This window comes from Pteropus vampyrus, unplaced genomic scaffold (genome assembly GCF_000151845.1).
Source record: "Pteropus vampyrus isolate Shadow unplaced genomic scaffold, Pvam_2.0 Scaffold2, whole genome shotgun sequence".
Taxonomy (NCBI): domain Eukaryota; kingdom Metazoa; phylum Chordata; class Mammalia; order Chiroptera; family Pteropodidae; genus Pteropus; species Pteropus vampyrus.
In genome coordinates this window covers 4,100,947-4,113,119 of record NW_011888783.1, presented here as the reverse complement: position 1 = coordinate 4,113,119, position 12,173 = coordinate 4,100,947, and the positions used below count along the sequence as shown (strand labels likewise).

The 12,173-nt window shown below is 36.4% G+C and overlaps 2 protein-coding genes across 11 annotated transcripts in view; one reads left to right on the top strand and one right to left on the bottom strand.

Moving 5' to 3' along the window:
• Positions 1-3,099: 3,099 nt before the first annotated feature.
• Positions 3,100-12,173, bottom strand: part of HIBCH (3-hydroxyisobutyryl-CoA hydrolase) — a 74,600-nt gene continuing 65,526 nt past the window's right edge. For 3 of the 10 annotated variants that reach the window (XM_023528801.1, XM_011356051.2, XM_023528804.1), the window contains one exon: positions 10,168-11,077. In XM_023528801.1, coding sequence (XP_023384569.1) covers positions 10,962-11,077 — 116 coding nt within the window. In that variant the 3' untranslated portion in view covers positions 10,168-10,961. Of the gene's footprint in view, positions 3,606-4,942; positions 5,005-6,026; positions 6,081-10,167; positions 11,078-12,173 lie in introns of those variants that run through there. The other 7 variants (XM_023528809.1, XM_011356065.2, XM_023528816.1 and 4 more) reach the window with 6 other exon arrangements.
• CUNH2orf88 (chromosome unknown C2orf88 homolog) lies at positions 5,657-6,064 on the top strand. Its single transcript, XM_011356040.2, has one exon. It carries the CDS (start codon positions 5,753-5,755, stop codon positions 6,032-6,034), a length of 282 nt encoding a protein of 93 aa, XP_011354342.1. The 5' UTR covers positions 5,657-5,752; the 3' UTR covers positions 6,035-6,064.

Sequence of the window (12,173 nt, the reverse complement as noted above, 5' to 3'; positions counted from 1 at the left end):
TTGTTTTTTTGTTTTTGATCATAGTGCACATATTCCTGCTCCTTTGCATGGCTAGTAAATTTTTATCCTATGATAAGACATTGTGGATAATACCTTGTAGGAGTCTGGATTATGTCATCTTCCTTTCAATATACTTTTATTCTTTATTAGAATGAGCCTATTTGTTTGAACTTAGTCCAGTATGGCCCATGGAGCTAGCTGCCTGTTTTTATAAAGTTTTTTTAGCATGTAGCCATTGCTCATTTGTTTACATATTGTCTATGGCTGGTTCTGCACAACAGCAGAGCTAAGTAGTTGTGACATAGTTCATACAGTTCACAAATCTAAATTCTGTACTCTGTAGCCCTTTAAGAAGTTTGCCAAGGCCTGCCAATACACTCCTGACTCCTAAGATGTCACATTTCTAGAGTAGCAGCTGGTTTTGAACTCCAAAGATTTCCCAGCACTAACTTCTGGTGACACCGTTCAGTTCTGATTCCCAAAGTAGGTCATCTTTTGCTAGGTCTTGCAGATCCTTTTCCTGTATATGAACATCTCAGACCTCAGAGAAGTACTCTGGATGAGACTCCATGCTAATTTCTGCCTCCCTCTCCACAGCTTTTTCTCTTGAACTCTTTTTAAATTCCTTCTGCTTCAGTAACCCAACCTCACCCTCTTCAGCTCAGCAAAACTGCTACTCTGCTTGGGCTCAACCTCCCCATGATAAAGCTGGAAGATACCCCGAGGCAGAAACTCAGGATGAGCAACTGTGGTGTTAACATTCTGTGCTGCCTTCCTCTTGGGGATCTGTTGTGCTGTCTGTTGTGCAATGTCTGAAAATACATGCCAAAAGAGGAGGTCCTATGCAAAGTAACCTCACAGGGTGATCTGATCACAAATTCCTAACTGGGCAGGTCTTAGTGAGTAGTCAGGCCCTAGGTCTATAACTTTACAGAAAAGCTTATCTTTGCCTTAAGCTAGCCCATCCATTGTTTCTGTGCATCTAGGTTAACATACCTTTGAAATGCCCGCTTTCAGACCCCCTCCTTCTAAAGTGATCGAGAGCTCATCCAATCCTTGCTTTGCTTTCTCCCACCCTCGTGTCATCTTCCTTATGTTCCCTTCTTAATTTTAAATGCATAAAAGAAACTACAAAACTGTTATGGAGGGAGCATTTTAGATCTTGCTCCCTGGCATATGTCATTAGTTTGGTATAAACTCTAAGAAAAATTCTCTTACGGCAACACTGCCCACTTGTTTTGTCCAGGCTTAAAGTCGCTTTTGGTGAGAGGGCAAATCTGGCACTAGTTACTTCGTTATGGTAAGATAAAACTGCTTTTGCAAAATCAAAGATCCTAGAAAAGATTCTATTCATGGCTTTTTATATATCTGACACTCACTGAATTTTCTAAGTAATCATTTTCAGGTTAACTATGTCCAGTTTCCTTAATTATCCCTCATAGTACAAAACGGATACCATTTAAGTCATTACATGGTAGAGATGCACAACCAGGACAGTTCCTATCCTCAAAAAGTTCAGTCTAATAAACCAAACATCACACTCATCCCTTGTTTTTGAAATCTCTGGATTACGGAACTAAAGGTAATTAAAAGCAGAAGGCTGGATTTCCTTTCTACTCCCCCGTATGCTTATTAGGAGTTGAAGAGGGGAACCAATGTAGTATTTAGGTAGAAATTGTAGAATTTACAGAAATCTAAAAAAATATATAGCAGTTAAGAGCTGGGCAAAGGTCACCTTTTCTGAACTTCTTTAATTAGAAACTATTAAATAAATTAAATGGATGCTAGTTTTTACCTTCTTAAGATTAGTGATTTCAGAAATGTTATTTTATGAATTTTTAGAGCTTTATCTTTTACCCAAAAACTAATATATAATCAAGGACCATGTTCTCATTCATAGAGACTTTGCCTGTGCTTTCTTATGGCTAAACCTCCTTCCAGTAAACCAGCTCTATGTTCTAGTTAGCCTTAAGTCCTGTCTTAAGAAAAATTCATTCAGTGGTTAACACCCAGCTGGGAAGCTTAGAAGGTACCTCACAGGCACTGCACCCTACTTACCTCAAGAGAGAAACGTCCAAAGTTGACAACTGCCAGGAAGTAAGATCTGAAATGCTCCAGAGAATAACAGTTTGCAGTTTTGTTTGTGCATATGAAATTAAGGAGAGAATGTAAAGAAAATTATTTAAGGGTGGGAGAAAGCCAGGTAGGAACTGGATTACAAGATTATGTGCATTCTTAAGGGTGGGCTACGCCTTGGGAGGGGTATTCTATAGTTTCAAAGATATGTTAACCTAGATGCACAAGAAAAATGAACAGGACTTGCTTAAAAACCTTTCACTAAAGAAGTTATAGGCCTGGGGCCTGACTACCCACCAAGTTAGAAATTTATGATTTATTATAGCACCCATTTTTCATCTACAATTCCCCGTTTTAGTTGTAAATCTAAAGGATGCACTGACTACCAACCTTTTCATGGGATAGTATGGTCTCAGCACTAGGAAGGTTCATGCCCAGGAAGTCTCAGTATTGATGTCACCCTCTGTTGAAACAGTGACCATTGGGGATGGAGCAAAACCATAACCATGGTGTCAACATAAGAATATCCAAACCTGTAGAGAATTTTTTTAAAAAATTTATTTGAGCCACATAACAGGATACACTTGAAAGCAAAATCTCAACAGACTGAGCGACTCTGTCAAACCTTGGCTGGAGAATAACTGTAGTTGCTTTTATGCATTTGAGATTAAGAACTAAAGCTTACACTAAGGTAGGAGAGAGCAAAGGGGGGATTGGATTACAGGTTAGTTAAGATTATATGCTCTTTTGAGGGTGGCTGTGCTTCAGAAGGAGGGGTGTGAAAGGCATTTCAAAGGTGTGTTAACCTAAATGCATAGAAACAATGAACAAGGTTTACTTAAACCTTTTAGTAAAGAAGTTATAGGCCTGGAGTGTGACCGTTCACCGTGACTTTTTAGGAATGTATAACTGCATCACCCTGTGAGGTTACTTTCCATAGAGCTAGCCCCTTTATTCATCCACAAAGGGATGTAGGTCGAGGCTGAATTTTCCCAAAACAAAGGGCAGGTAAATGGAAGGCAGTCAGGTCTTACGGCCTTTATTGTGAAAAAACATGATGGATCATTTCTATCTTTAACTAACATGATCTGAGTTTTGCCTCTTCCATTTTTCTGTATTTGGCATCTATAGGGTTTGCATAAGCCATGGAAAGAATATTAACAGTTATCTTTATACATGTTCAGTAATCATTAACAGTTGGACTATATAGAAAAAGCCAAAGAACAAGTATATCATGACTACAGTCATTAGCGACAGGTAAAGACAATCAAACAAAATGGATTCTGAGTTCAATATTATTCCATAGGTATGCAGGCCTTGTCAATGTCTTAGGATAGCTGTCTACCTCTGGTGTAAGTGGCTTCTGGTCCTCAAGGAGTCTTTGTAGAGAGGGTGTCCATTTGCAGTTGGGCACCGGATAAGGTCCCTTCCAATGAAGTTGGAGAGTGTCTTTTATTTGAGGTCCTTTCCAATAAAATCTCCAGGTGGCAGTCAATGATCTTTAAAAATCTTTGTCTCCTGGGAGCTTACTGTGAATGGAAGTGGTTACCAACTGGTGATTTCTCTCAAGTGACTGTCAAACCTTGGCAGTAGTATAAGATGTCTCTTTTCAATAATGTCAGCTCATAAGTTTATCTAAATTCAGCTTAAATGCACTATGGTGATGCCAGGAAGAACCAAGCAGCCTTCTTGGGTTTTCCCACAGGCCAACTGTAACACTGTTTACCCATGAACTATGCCCTAGATGTTTTTTCATCACTTATTTTCCAATGCTTCCCATAAAATATAACATGAAAGACAAATCTTTTGAGGTATTCCAGGGGCCCTTTTGGAACGCCGTAAAGTTATTCCTACATTATTGAGATTTTAATCCTTAAAAATCCCAATTTCTAATGGAAACTAAATAAGCAATTAGCGTTCTTTAGCTTGGCAGATTTATGAAGACATTTTATAATTTCTAGAAACATAGGCTCTTTTACTGGCAAATATATTTAAGACCTTTTATAATAACCTCTAGAAACATTTCATACATGGAAGTCAATTATTAACATGGACTTATTTTTGCAAAACCCAGGTAAAATAGAGATGTCTGTTTTATTTACTAAGGATTAATCTTAGATCACATGAACCTGAAAAGCATTTGAATTAGTTTCTATATTTTTCTGAGAAATTTAGAATACTCAATCCTTACAAGTACTTTCCTTTAAATTTATTTTAACAGTAACATCTGGAGGTAGAAAACTATCCCATATTTATAACACACATATATAGACAGAACAGTCAGATCCAAATTTTGTTTTGGAAGCCTTTTACAATTTATATCTTCCTTTGACAAGTCAAGTTCCAAATGACCTCCCTTTTAAAATAAGGGCAGCTATTTTTAATACCTCAGAGAATTTGGTTGACGCCTAAACGACATCATAGGTTGATCCAATTATTTACTTTTTTTGTAAATCCTTTTACATAGTTTTACTTTAGCTTAAGGGAGAAGGCTTTTTTGAGTTGAAACAGTCTCTAATAGTTTTCTTTCCCCCATTCATTCTAATTTTTAAGCTGGCTCTAATTGTGCACACAAAAAGAGAAGTATCAAAGGAGCCTCATCTAGGCCATCTTAGTATTAATGGGAGGCTGACTGTGGGGCTTGTCAGACTCAGAGACACAATTTCCCCTGTTAATTATGATATCTGTAGAGTCTGAACAAACTTCTGGGGGAAACAACCTTTACATGCACATCTCCAGATGAGCCAAATGTGGTGTGCATCCCTATAGGATTGCTTCGCTCCCTAGAGGAAATTTTTCCTCAGGCAACCCCCTCAAAATTCTAAGTCACCTAAAAATACCCAAGCAAGGGCCAGCGAGAGCTTACCAGATGCTGCCAGTGAACTGCCATACTATGCTAAGTAAATGTTGACATAAGAAACGTCCAATCTGTAAAAAGAACTTTTATAAGAGTTTGAGCCAAAACTGACGATAGTTGCTGAGGAGCAAGATCTCAGATGCTCTAAATAATAGTTTACAGCTTCTTTCATGCATTTGGAATTAAGGAGGGAACAGCTCAAGATATGTAGGTTCATGAGGTCCCAGGCACACGAAAATCTGGTTATGCTCGTTTCCCTTAACAGTATAGATCAGAGGTTGACAAAAATTTTCTATAAAGAGCCCCATGGTCTGTCACAACTACTTAACTCTGCTGTAAAAGTAGCCATAGATGATATGTAAACGAATGGACATGCCTATGTTCTATTAACTTTATTTTACAAAATAGGCAGCTAGAATACGGCCCAAAGACTAGTTGGCTGACCCCTGGTAACATCAATAAATTTAAGCTAGTAAAAGTTTACTGTGTTTTCAGTTTGATAAAATTTTTAAGACCTTGAAAAAAAATGTCTATTTTGTAAATTGTTAAAAACTATAGCTACCTCACATTTCCTCCATGTGACCAAAGTGGTAAAAAGGTATGTTTAGGTAGCATGTTTGTACAGTATTTTGCATTCTGGATATTCAAAATAAAACTTCTCTTCTCTTGACAGATAAATACTATGTGTGAAGAGTGGTGAAAGGGAACACTGATTTCTGAAGTGGCTATTAAGTGGACAAATGCTCAGTGTTTACCAAAGATGCTGTTAAGCAGTCATTGCTACTTCTTTGCTTAAACTCAGTTAAAGCTCTTCATAACATGGGCTGCATGAAATCAAAGCAAACTTTCCCATTTCCTACTACAATTGAGAGTGACGACCGGCATGCAAGTGCAGAAAGCTTTATGTCAGAAGAGAGATTTCGACCTAGGATGCCTTCAGTTATCAATGAGGAAGTGAAGGAACCCTCAAAGCCCGAAATCGTGGTCTTCGAATTTGCACACCGCCTGTCCCAGCAAATCTTGAGTGATGCCTTGCAGCAGTGGGCAAACAATAACATCAAATACTATGACATTCCATTCATTGAGAGTGAAGGGCCTTGACACTGTAGGATGATGACACTTACTTGAACTGTGGATATAGCTGGTGCTAGTTTAAATACAGGAAAGAAAAGCAAAAAGTGCTGTGATCAAATGACTTCATCTGAATATAAAAATAAATCTATAATATCAAGAATGCAGGAATACCTAAAATGAAATGTGTTTTAAGCAGTTCTGTGGTAGCAGCAGTTTCTATTTGCTTGGTTTTGGATTTTAGTCATTGAAAGGGCTAAATGTAGGTCCTGTGGCACCACAGTAATCGGCTGTATGTCATACCACTTTCTTCTTGAGATAGCATCACCAAAGAAAAAGGCCCCAAGTTTCCAAAGGTTTGAAGATACTCCTTTAAAATAACTATTTGTTCATTTACACCAAAACCCCCCTGAAATACGGAAAAAAAATTTTCTTGAAATGCCTTGGCAATGAATGGCATTCAAGCCATGGTGATTAACAGTGTCTGTCTTATTCACAGGGTCTTATTTATCAAAACTATATGTGTGAAGTATCCCTATTAACACAAATGATCAAAAAGCAAAAGGTCTACCATGAACCCTGTCCTTAAGAGTTATGCTTTTCATCTACAAAAATATCACCTTGAACCACAGGGCCCTAACTAACCACAGCTATTATTGTATGACTCAGACTTTGCGTATAAGGCATTTCACAAGATATAATTTACAGAAGTCATGGCATTAATGTTTATTGCATTGAATTAAGCCTAGTGATATATAACTACACAAGAAAACAGGTTTGGGTACCTTTTATAAACAGCAATCCAGTAAATTTTAAAACAAAAGAAGCCCTAGTTGGCAAGGCAGAAAGCAGAACTTGGCCTCAACGTTGAATGTGTATTAAGCTTTGTTGTCTCACAGATGCGGAAGGCTGGTATATGTATATTCATCCCCACTTTAATGACTAGTGGGGCAGTCACCAAATTACTGTGGGACCAGATGATGCATAAAGATTTATAGCTGTATTACAAAAGCTCAAACACTCCTCCAAGAGAGTACTTACGTTTTTTATGAAAACAATGCCCTTAGGGCATTTACAGCCATATACAATACTATTTTCATAAATAAGGCTTGGAAGCTTTTTTTTTTTTTTTTTTTAAGAATTAAGTACTGTTTAAGATCGATGGTGACAAAATTAGGAGAGAGGAAAGAAGACACTAAGACATAACTTGTAGGAAAATTGGGACTGTCTTTAGAATTACCTTTTCATCAAGATTTGCTACACATTGGGTTTAACTGAAAAGGGAATTATATAAGCCCATGTGCATTAGATCCTGTACTGAGATACAACAGACCCTTGTCATTGAAATCTAAAGGAAGGCAGAGAAAGGCTCGTGAGCTCTTTAATGAGATAAATATGTATTAGGCCTTTCAAGCAGGCAGAAATGCTACCTCTAATTTTAACAAATACTTTGACACTCACAATCCATTAGAATGAATTCTCCAAGTTACATGGGCAAAGAAAGCTCTTTGAAGTGAGTGTTATGCCATCTTTCCATTGCCTTTGGACATGTGGTCATGCAACTTTCAATTCACCTAGACCCAGGATGTGTACTGTTCTTTTGTACTTGCCATCTTCGCAACTTAGAAAATAGAACCACAACCCCTGTTTATATAAAGGACCTGAAGTCATAAAGCTAAGAACAAAATTTCCTAAAACTGCAAAACACATTTCCAACATATGAAGAAAAATTTAGGTTTTTGAATGTACTGAGATAAAAGCCTGGATATTGCTATTTTTCATTCATTTATATCTCACGTTAGGAAACTTTTGCTTCAAAGTCATTTGCTGAAAGATATAATTAGGCATTAATACATATTATGGCAAGAACACAAAGCCATATAAAAGCAACACATCACACTAAAATTTTCAGCACACATAAGGACACAGACTACTGGGTTTTGGTTATATCTAAATATTTTAACTTTAGGTTCCTCCTTTGCCCTGGGCCCCTATTCCCTTGGGGCATAACAGGGATGCCTGCCAGATCCATATCTAGCTAGAAGTCTAAACTGTTGCTACCCTCTGCAGCACTATGGCGTACAGTTCTGCTACCAAGCACCACCCCCTTCACTCCTGAATCATTTAAACATACCTTGTGACATACAGAGACTTATCTTGAAAATGTATGCTGCATTATATGTCAAACCATAGATAAGAAACTACAAAGCTTGTATAATAAATGTGTTAGTGGATAAACCAGCTTAGGAGCAGGCAGGAGAAAGAGCTACAATAAGACTTGTACTGCACATGGTAGTTATCAAGACATAGTTTGGCCTTGATGACGAGATAAATACGAACATCTTTGACAGGATATTTTGGCTTCTTTCATACCTTCATATTTAAATATTAGATTTACTTCACTTTAAAGGTCTTACATGAACAATAAAAGAATAGAAGGACTATTTGAGGGAGGAAAAATATAAAACAAGATTAGCTACTAGAAAAGGAAACATTTGTTCCAACTTCATCACAACTCTGATGAAATAAGAATAATGGCCAAATAGTAAGGGGAAACAGAAAGTGGGGAAAAGAGAGCCCAAGAAACAGCACTAATGTCAAACTCCATCACTGCATCACTCATTGCAATACAAGTTTCCAGTACTTTCAACCGAGGGAGAGGACACGGAAGCCACTTTCTTTACTACACTGACACATCCACAACCACTGGATCGTTTCCTTCAAAAACATCCTGAATCCCTAGGGGCAGATGAGCCACCACCAGCACGACAAAGAACCTGCAGTTGGCAACTGTAGAAGCAGATTATCAGAGGAAATGTGCCAATTCCGCATTTACAAAGACTCACATAACCCCACAAATGTGCTCCCCCACTCTTCCCGCAGTTCAGTGTCTCCTGTACACTATTATCTTTCAGTTTCAGGCCTTTGATATGAGTCCTCCACTTTCGGTTGCCTTACCAGTTCTCTACACACTAACTATGGTTATTATTAGCACTTAAAACACAATTTTGAAGGAGATAAAAATGATCTTAGTTTCAAAGGAATGATTTGTGTCAAACTGCCTTATTAGTATTAATGAATATTGAATGAACAAAGCATGGTACTCAAATATCCTCAATATAAATGACATTTTATGAAATGGAGGAAACCATACTTTTGTATAGTTTTAGAAATCAAAAGTTAGGGACATTATAAATGTCAAGGAATGGTAATTAAAAAAAAAGTTCTAACAAGTATATTGTTTGCTTAATCACGATGCAGTCATCCTGTATTTGTGTGCCCAAACAGGACATGTCTTGGAGGACTGGGCATGAGCTCAGATGCACACCCTGTATCTCACTTTGCAAAACTCAAGTTTTGTTAGCAAATTCTCTTCCCTGTAAGACTTAGCTATGAAATGGTATATTTTTTCCAAATATTTTTGTGAAAACACTTTTTTTGTAACTATATAATAAAAGTCTAGTTGCAACTAGCTGAGTTCTTATTTAATTGAAGTAATAAGCAAATGCTTTTCAACACTATTTTCAAATTTTTTAACATAAAGGACTTAACATCTACATTTCTAACAAATACAAAGCAAATAAAAATTCAGTTATGTAAGTAATTTCCTGGATCATTCAGTTCCAATTTAGAAGTTCTAATAATATAAATGTAAACATGTCCATTATGGCATATTTATTCCAAACTGTTCCTAAATTTTGGGGGCGGGGGGGGGGAAATCCTTCATGTTTAATATATTAAGAACAAAATTTAAAGCAATTCCTTCTGGATTGCAATTTCCTCATCTATGAGAAGGGTACAAGATATAATCTTTGATGTCATTTTCAGTTCTGCTACTTTTTGTTCTTACAAACTTGCTTACAAACCTGAAGTTCTCTTAGTTTCTGAGGGAAGGAAAAACTATACAAGTTATAAAATGATAAATTAACTAAAAAATTCTTCTTACCTAGACTTTAAGGTCACAAGTCTGGAACACTTTAGTTTCTTGCATACCTTGAAAAAAACTCATTTTGTCAACAGTAACAATCACTGAAGATATTTCTATTTTAAATAAAAGTATTGTTTTTGTTTACCTCCTGATTTGAACTGTGTAAGGCCAAATAACTGTTATCACACAGATGTTTGATGTAAATTACAGAAAACAGAGAGCCACTTAGAGATTGGAGTTTCCTAATTCTTCATTCTGCCAAATTAGCAAATATTACAAACAACAAGAAATAATGCTTTCACTTTTACCATAATAAGGGATTGTGGTTAACTTTAGGAATGGCCAAGACTGAGTTAATAATACTGGAAACAACTTCATAAAAACCTTTTCTCTTTGATTGAGAATTCTAAAGTTATAAAAGGAACACTTCTGCAATAGTAACTCAGTTACTGTCAAATAGATTTATATATATATATATATACACACACACACACATATACATGGAGAAAACTCTATGAAGCATTAACAGTATCCAAAAAAATTTCAGGGTTTTAATTTTTTATTATATATATATATATTTATTTAATCAACATATAAACTACTACTCAAAACCAAAAGCCAAAGTTCCCATTTTAATTAGATTACTAACTTGAGAATCTCTAAAGGCCTTCAAATTTCCCATCTTTTAAAATGGGTTGGCAAACTTTTCTGAAAAGAACCAGATAGTAAATATTTTAGGTCTTGCAGGCCTTACAATCTCTGTTGCAACTACTCATGGCAGCTATAAATAATATGTGAACAGATGAGTACAGCTATGTTTTAAAAGCTTTTTTTATGGACATTCATATTTGAATTTCATGTAATTTTCACATCATGAAATATGTCTTTAATTTCTTTCCCCAACCATTTGAAAATGCAGAAACCAATCTCGGTTTGTGGAATATATGAACAACAGACAGCTGGACAGATTCTGGCTATGTGCCATAGTTTGTCAACCCCTGCTCTAAAATAATACTTTCAAAATTCACTTCAAAATTTCAAATCATTGCTTCCCGGAAATTTAAAGTAATTATTCAAATCTTCATCAGTCACTTCTTTTAGATTAGCTGGTTTCCACTTTGGACTCCGGTCTTTATCTATTAAAACTGTCAAGTGAAGATATGAGAAAAGTTAGTTCATTTCTTTCTGGTATTACCAGATTTTAATTACTGAATCAAAACTACCTGGGACTAGGCATATTTTTCTATAGCACATTTTTTTCCCTGCAAAGTCTGAATTTTTGTTTCATTTTTTTCTTATAAATTAAGCCCCCACCAAATTTGGATGGATAGCAATGTACTGATGATGACTGTGCGGTTATTTTCTAACCTACTAAGCTTGATGCCTCTAGCTTGAATACAGCCTACTGAACAAATCCAGCAGTTGAAGGCTTAGAACTCCTTTCCTCTTCAAACAAAAACGTAAATGAAATCTCCCTGCAATAAAGCAGCTAAAACCAGAGCTTGTGTGGTTTAAAGAGAAGGAAGGAGAGGGTGGAGGGCTCAGATCTACCTTCCAATCACCTCCACATTGATTTGAGAGGAAAATTACTTTAAAGGGGACTTTATACATAATTAAATGTGGATACTGGCATTTTGCTGAGCCCACTAGTTCACACAGCACTGAATTAAAATACCAGACCGCCTTCAGGTTATCATGAGAAACCCTACTTCTCTTATTTCAGTGTAGTCATCATTTAGAGTAGCCACACAGTATCCCCACAGGATTATAACTATGAGGCAATCTGTAACCTCTCCTTCATAAATGAGGGAAACATCAGTTTCCTGGCTGTGACAATATACTACTTATACAAATATTACCATCTGGGAAACTGGGTGGAGGGTATGTAGGCTCTTTCTATATTAATTCTTATGATGGCATGTGAATCTACAATTATCTAAAAAAAAAAAAAAACTAAAGAAACAGAAGGGGGCTACATTTAGTATGGTAGGGAATTTCAATCATGCTTAAAGTGTACAAAATTCTTGTGAAGAATGAAAATATTTAAACATACAAACTCTATAATGAACCTAAAAAACCACATTGAGCATTAAAAGGCTAAATAATTAAAGAAGCAGTCTGGGAACTGAGGAAGAAGCCTGCTTCAGGAGGAAGATGGAAGAGGGCTTTATGCATAATTAAATGTGGACACTGGAAGTTTTTAAGGTTTGGCTGCCTAACTTTGGGATTCCAGTATCATCA

What these genes read in the sequence shown, in the direction of transcription:
- CUNH2orf88 (XM_011356040.2), top strand. Translation starts at nt 5,753, where the DNA reads ATGGGCTGCATGAAATCAAAGCAAACTTTCCCATTTCCTACTACAATT.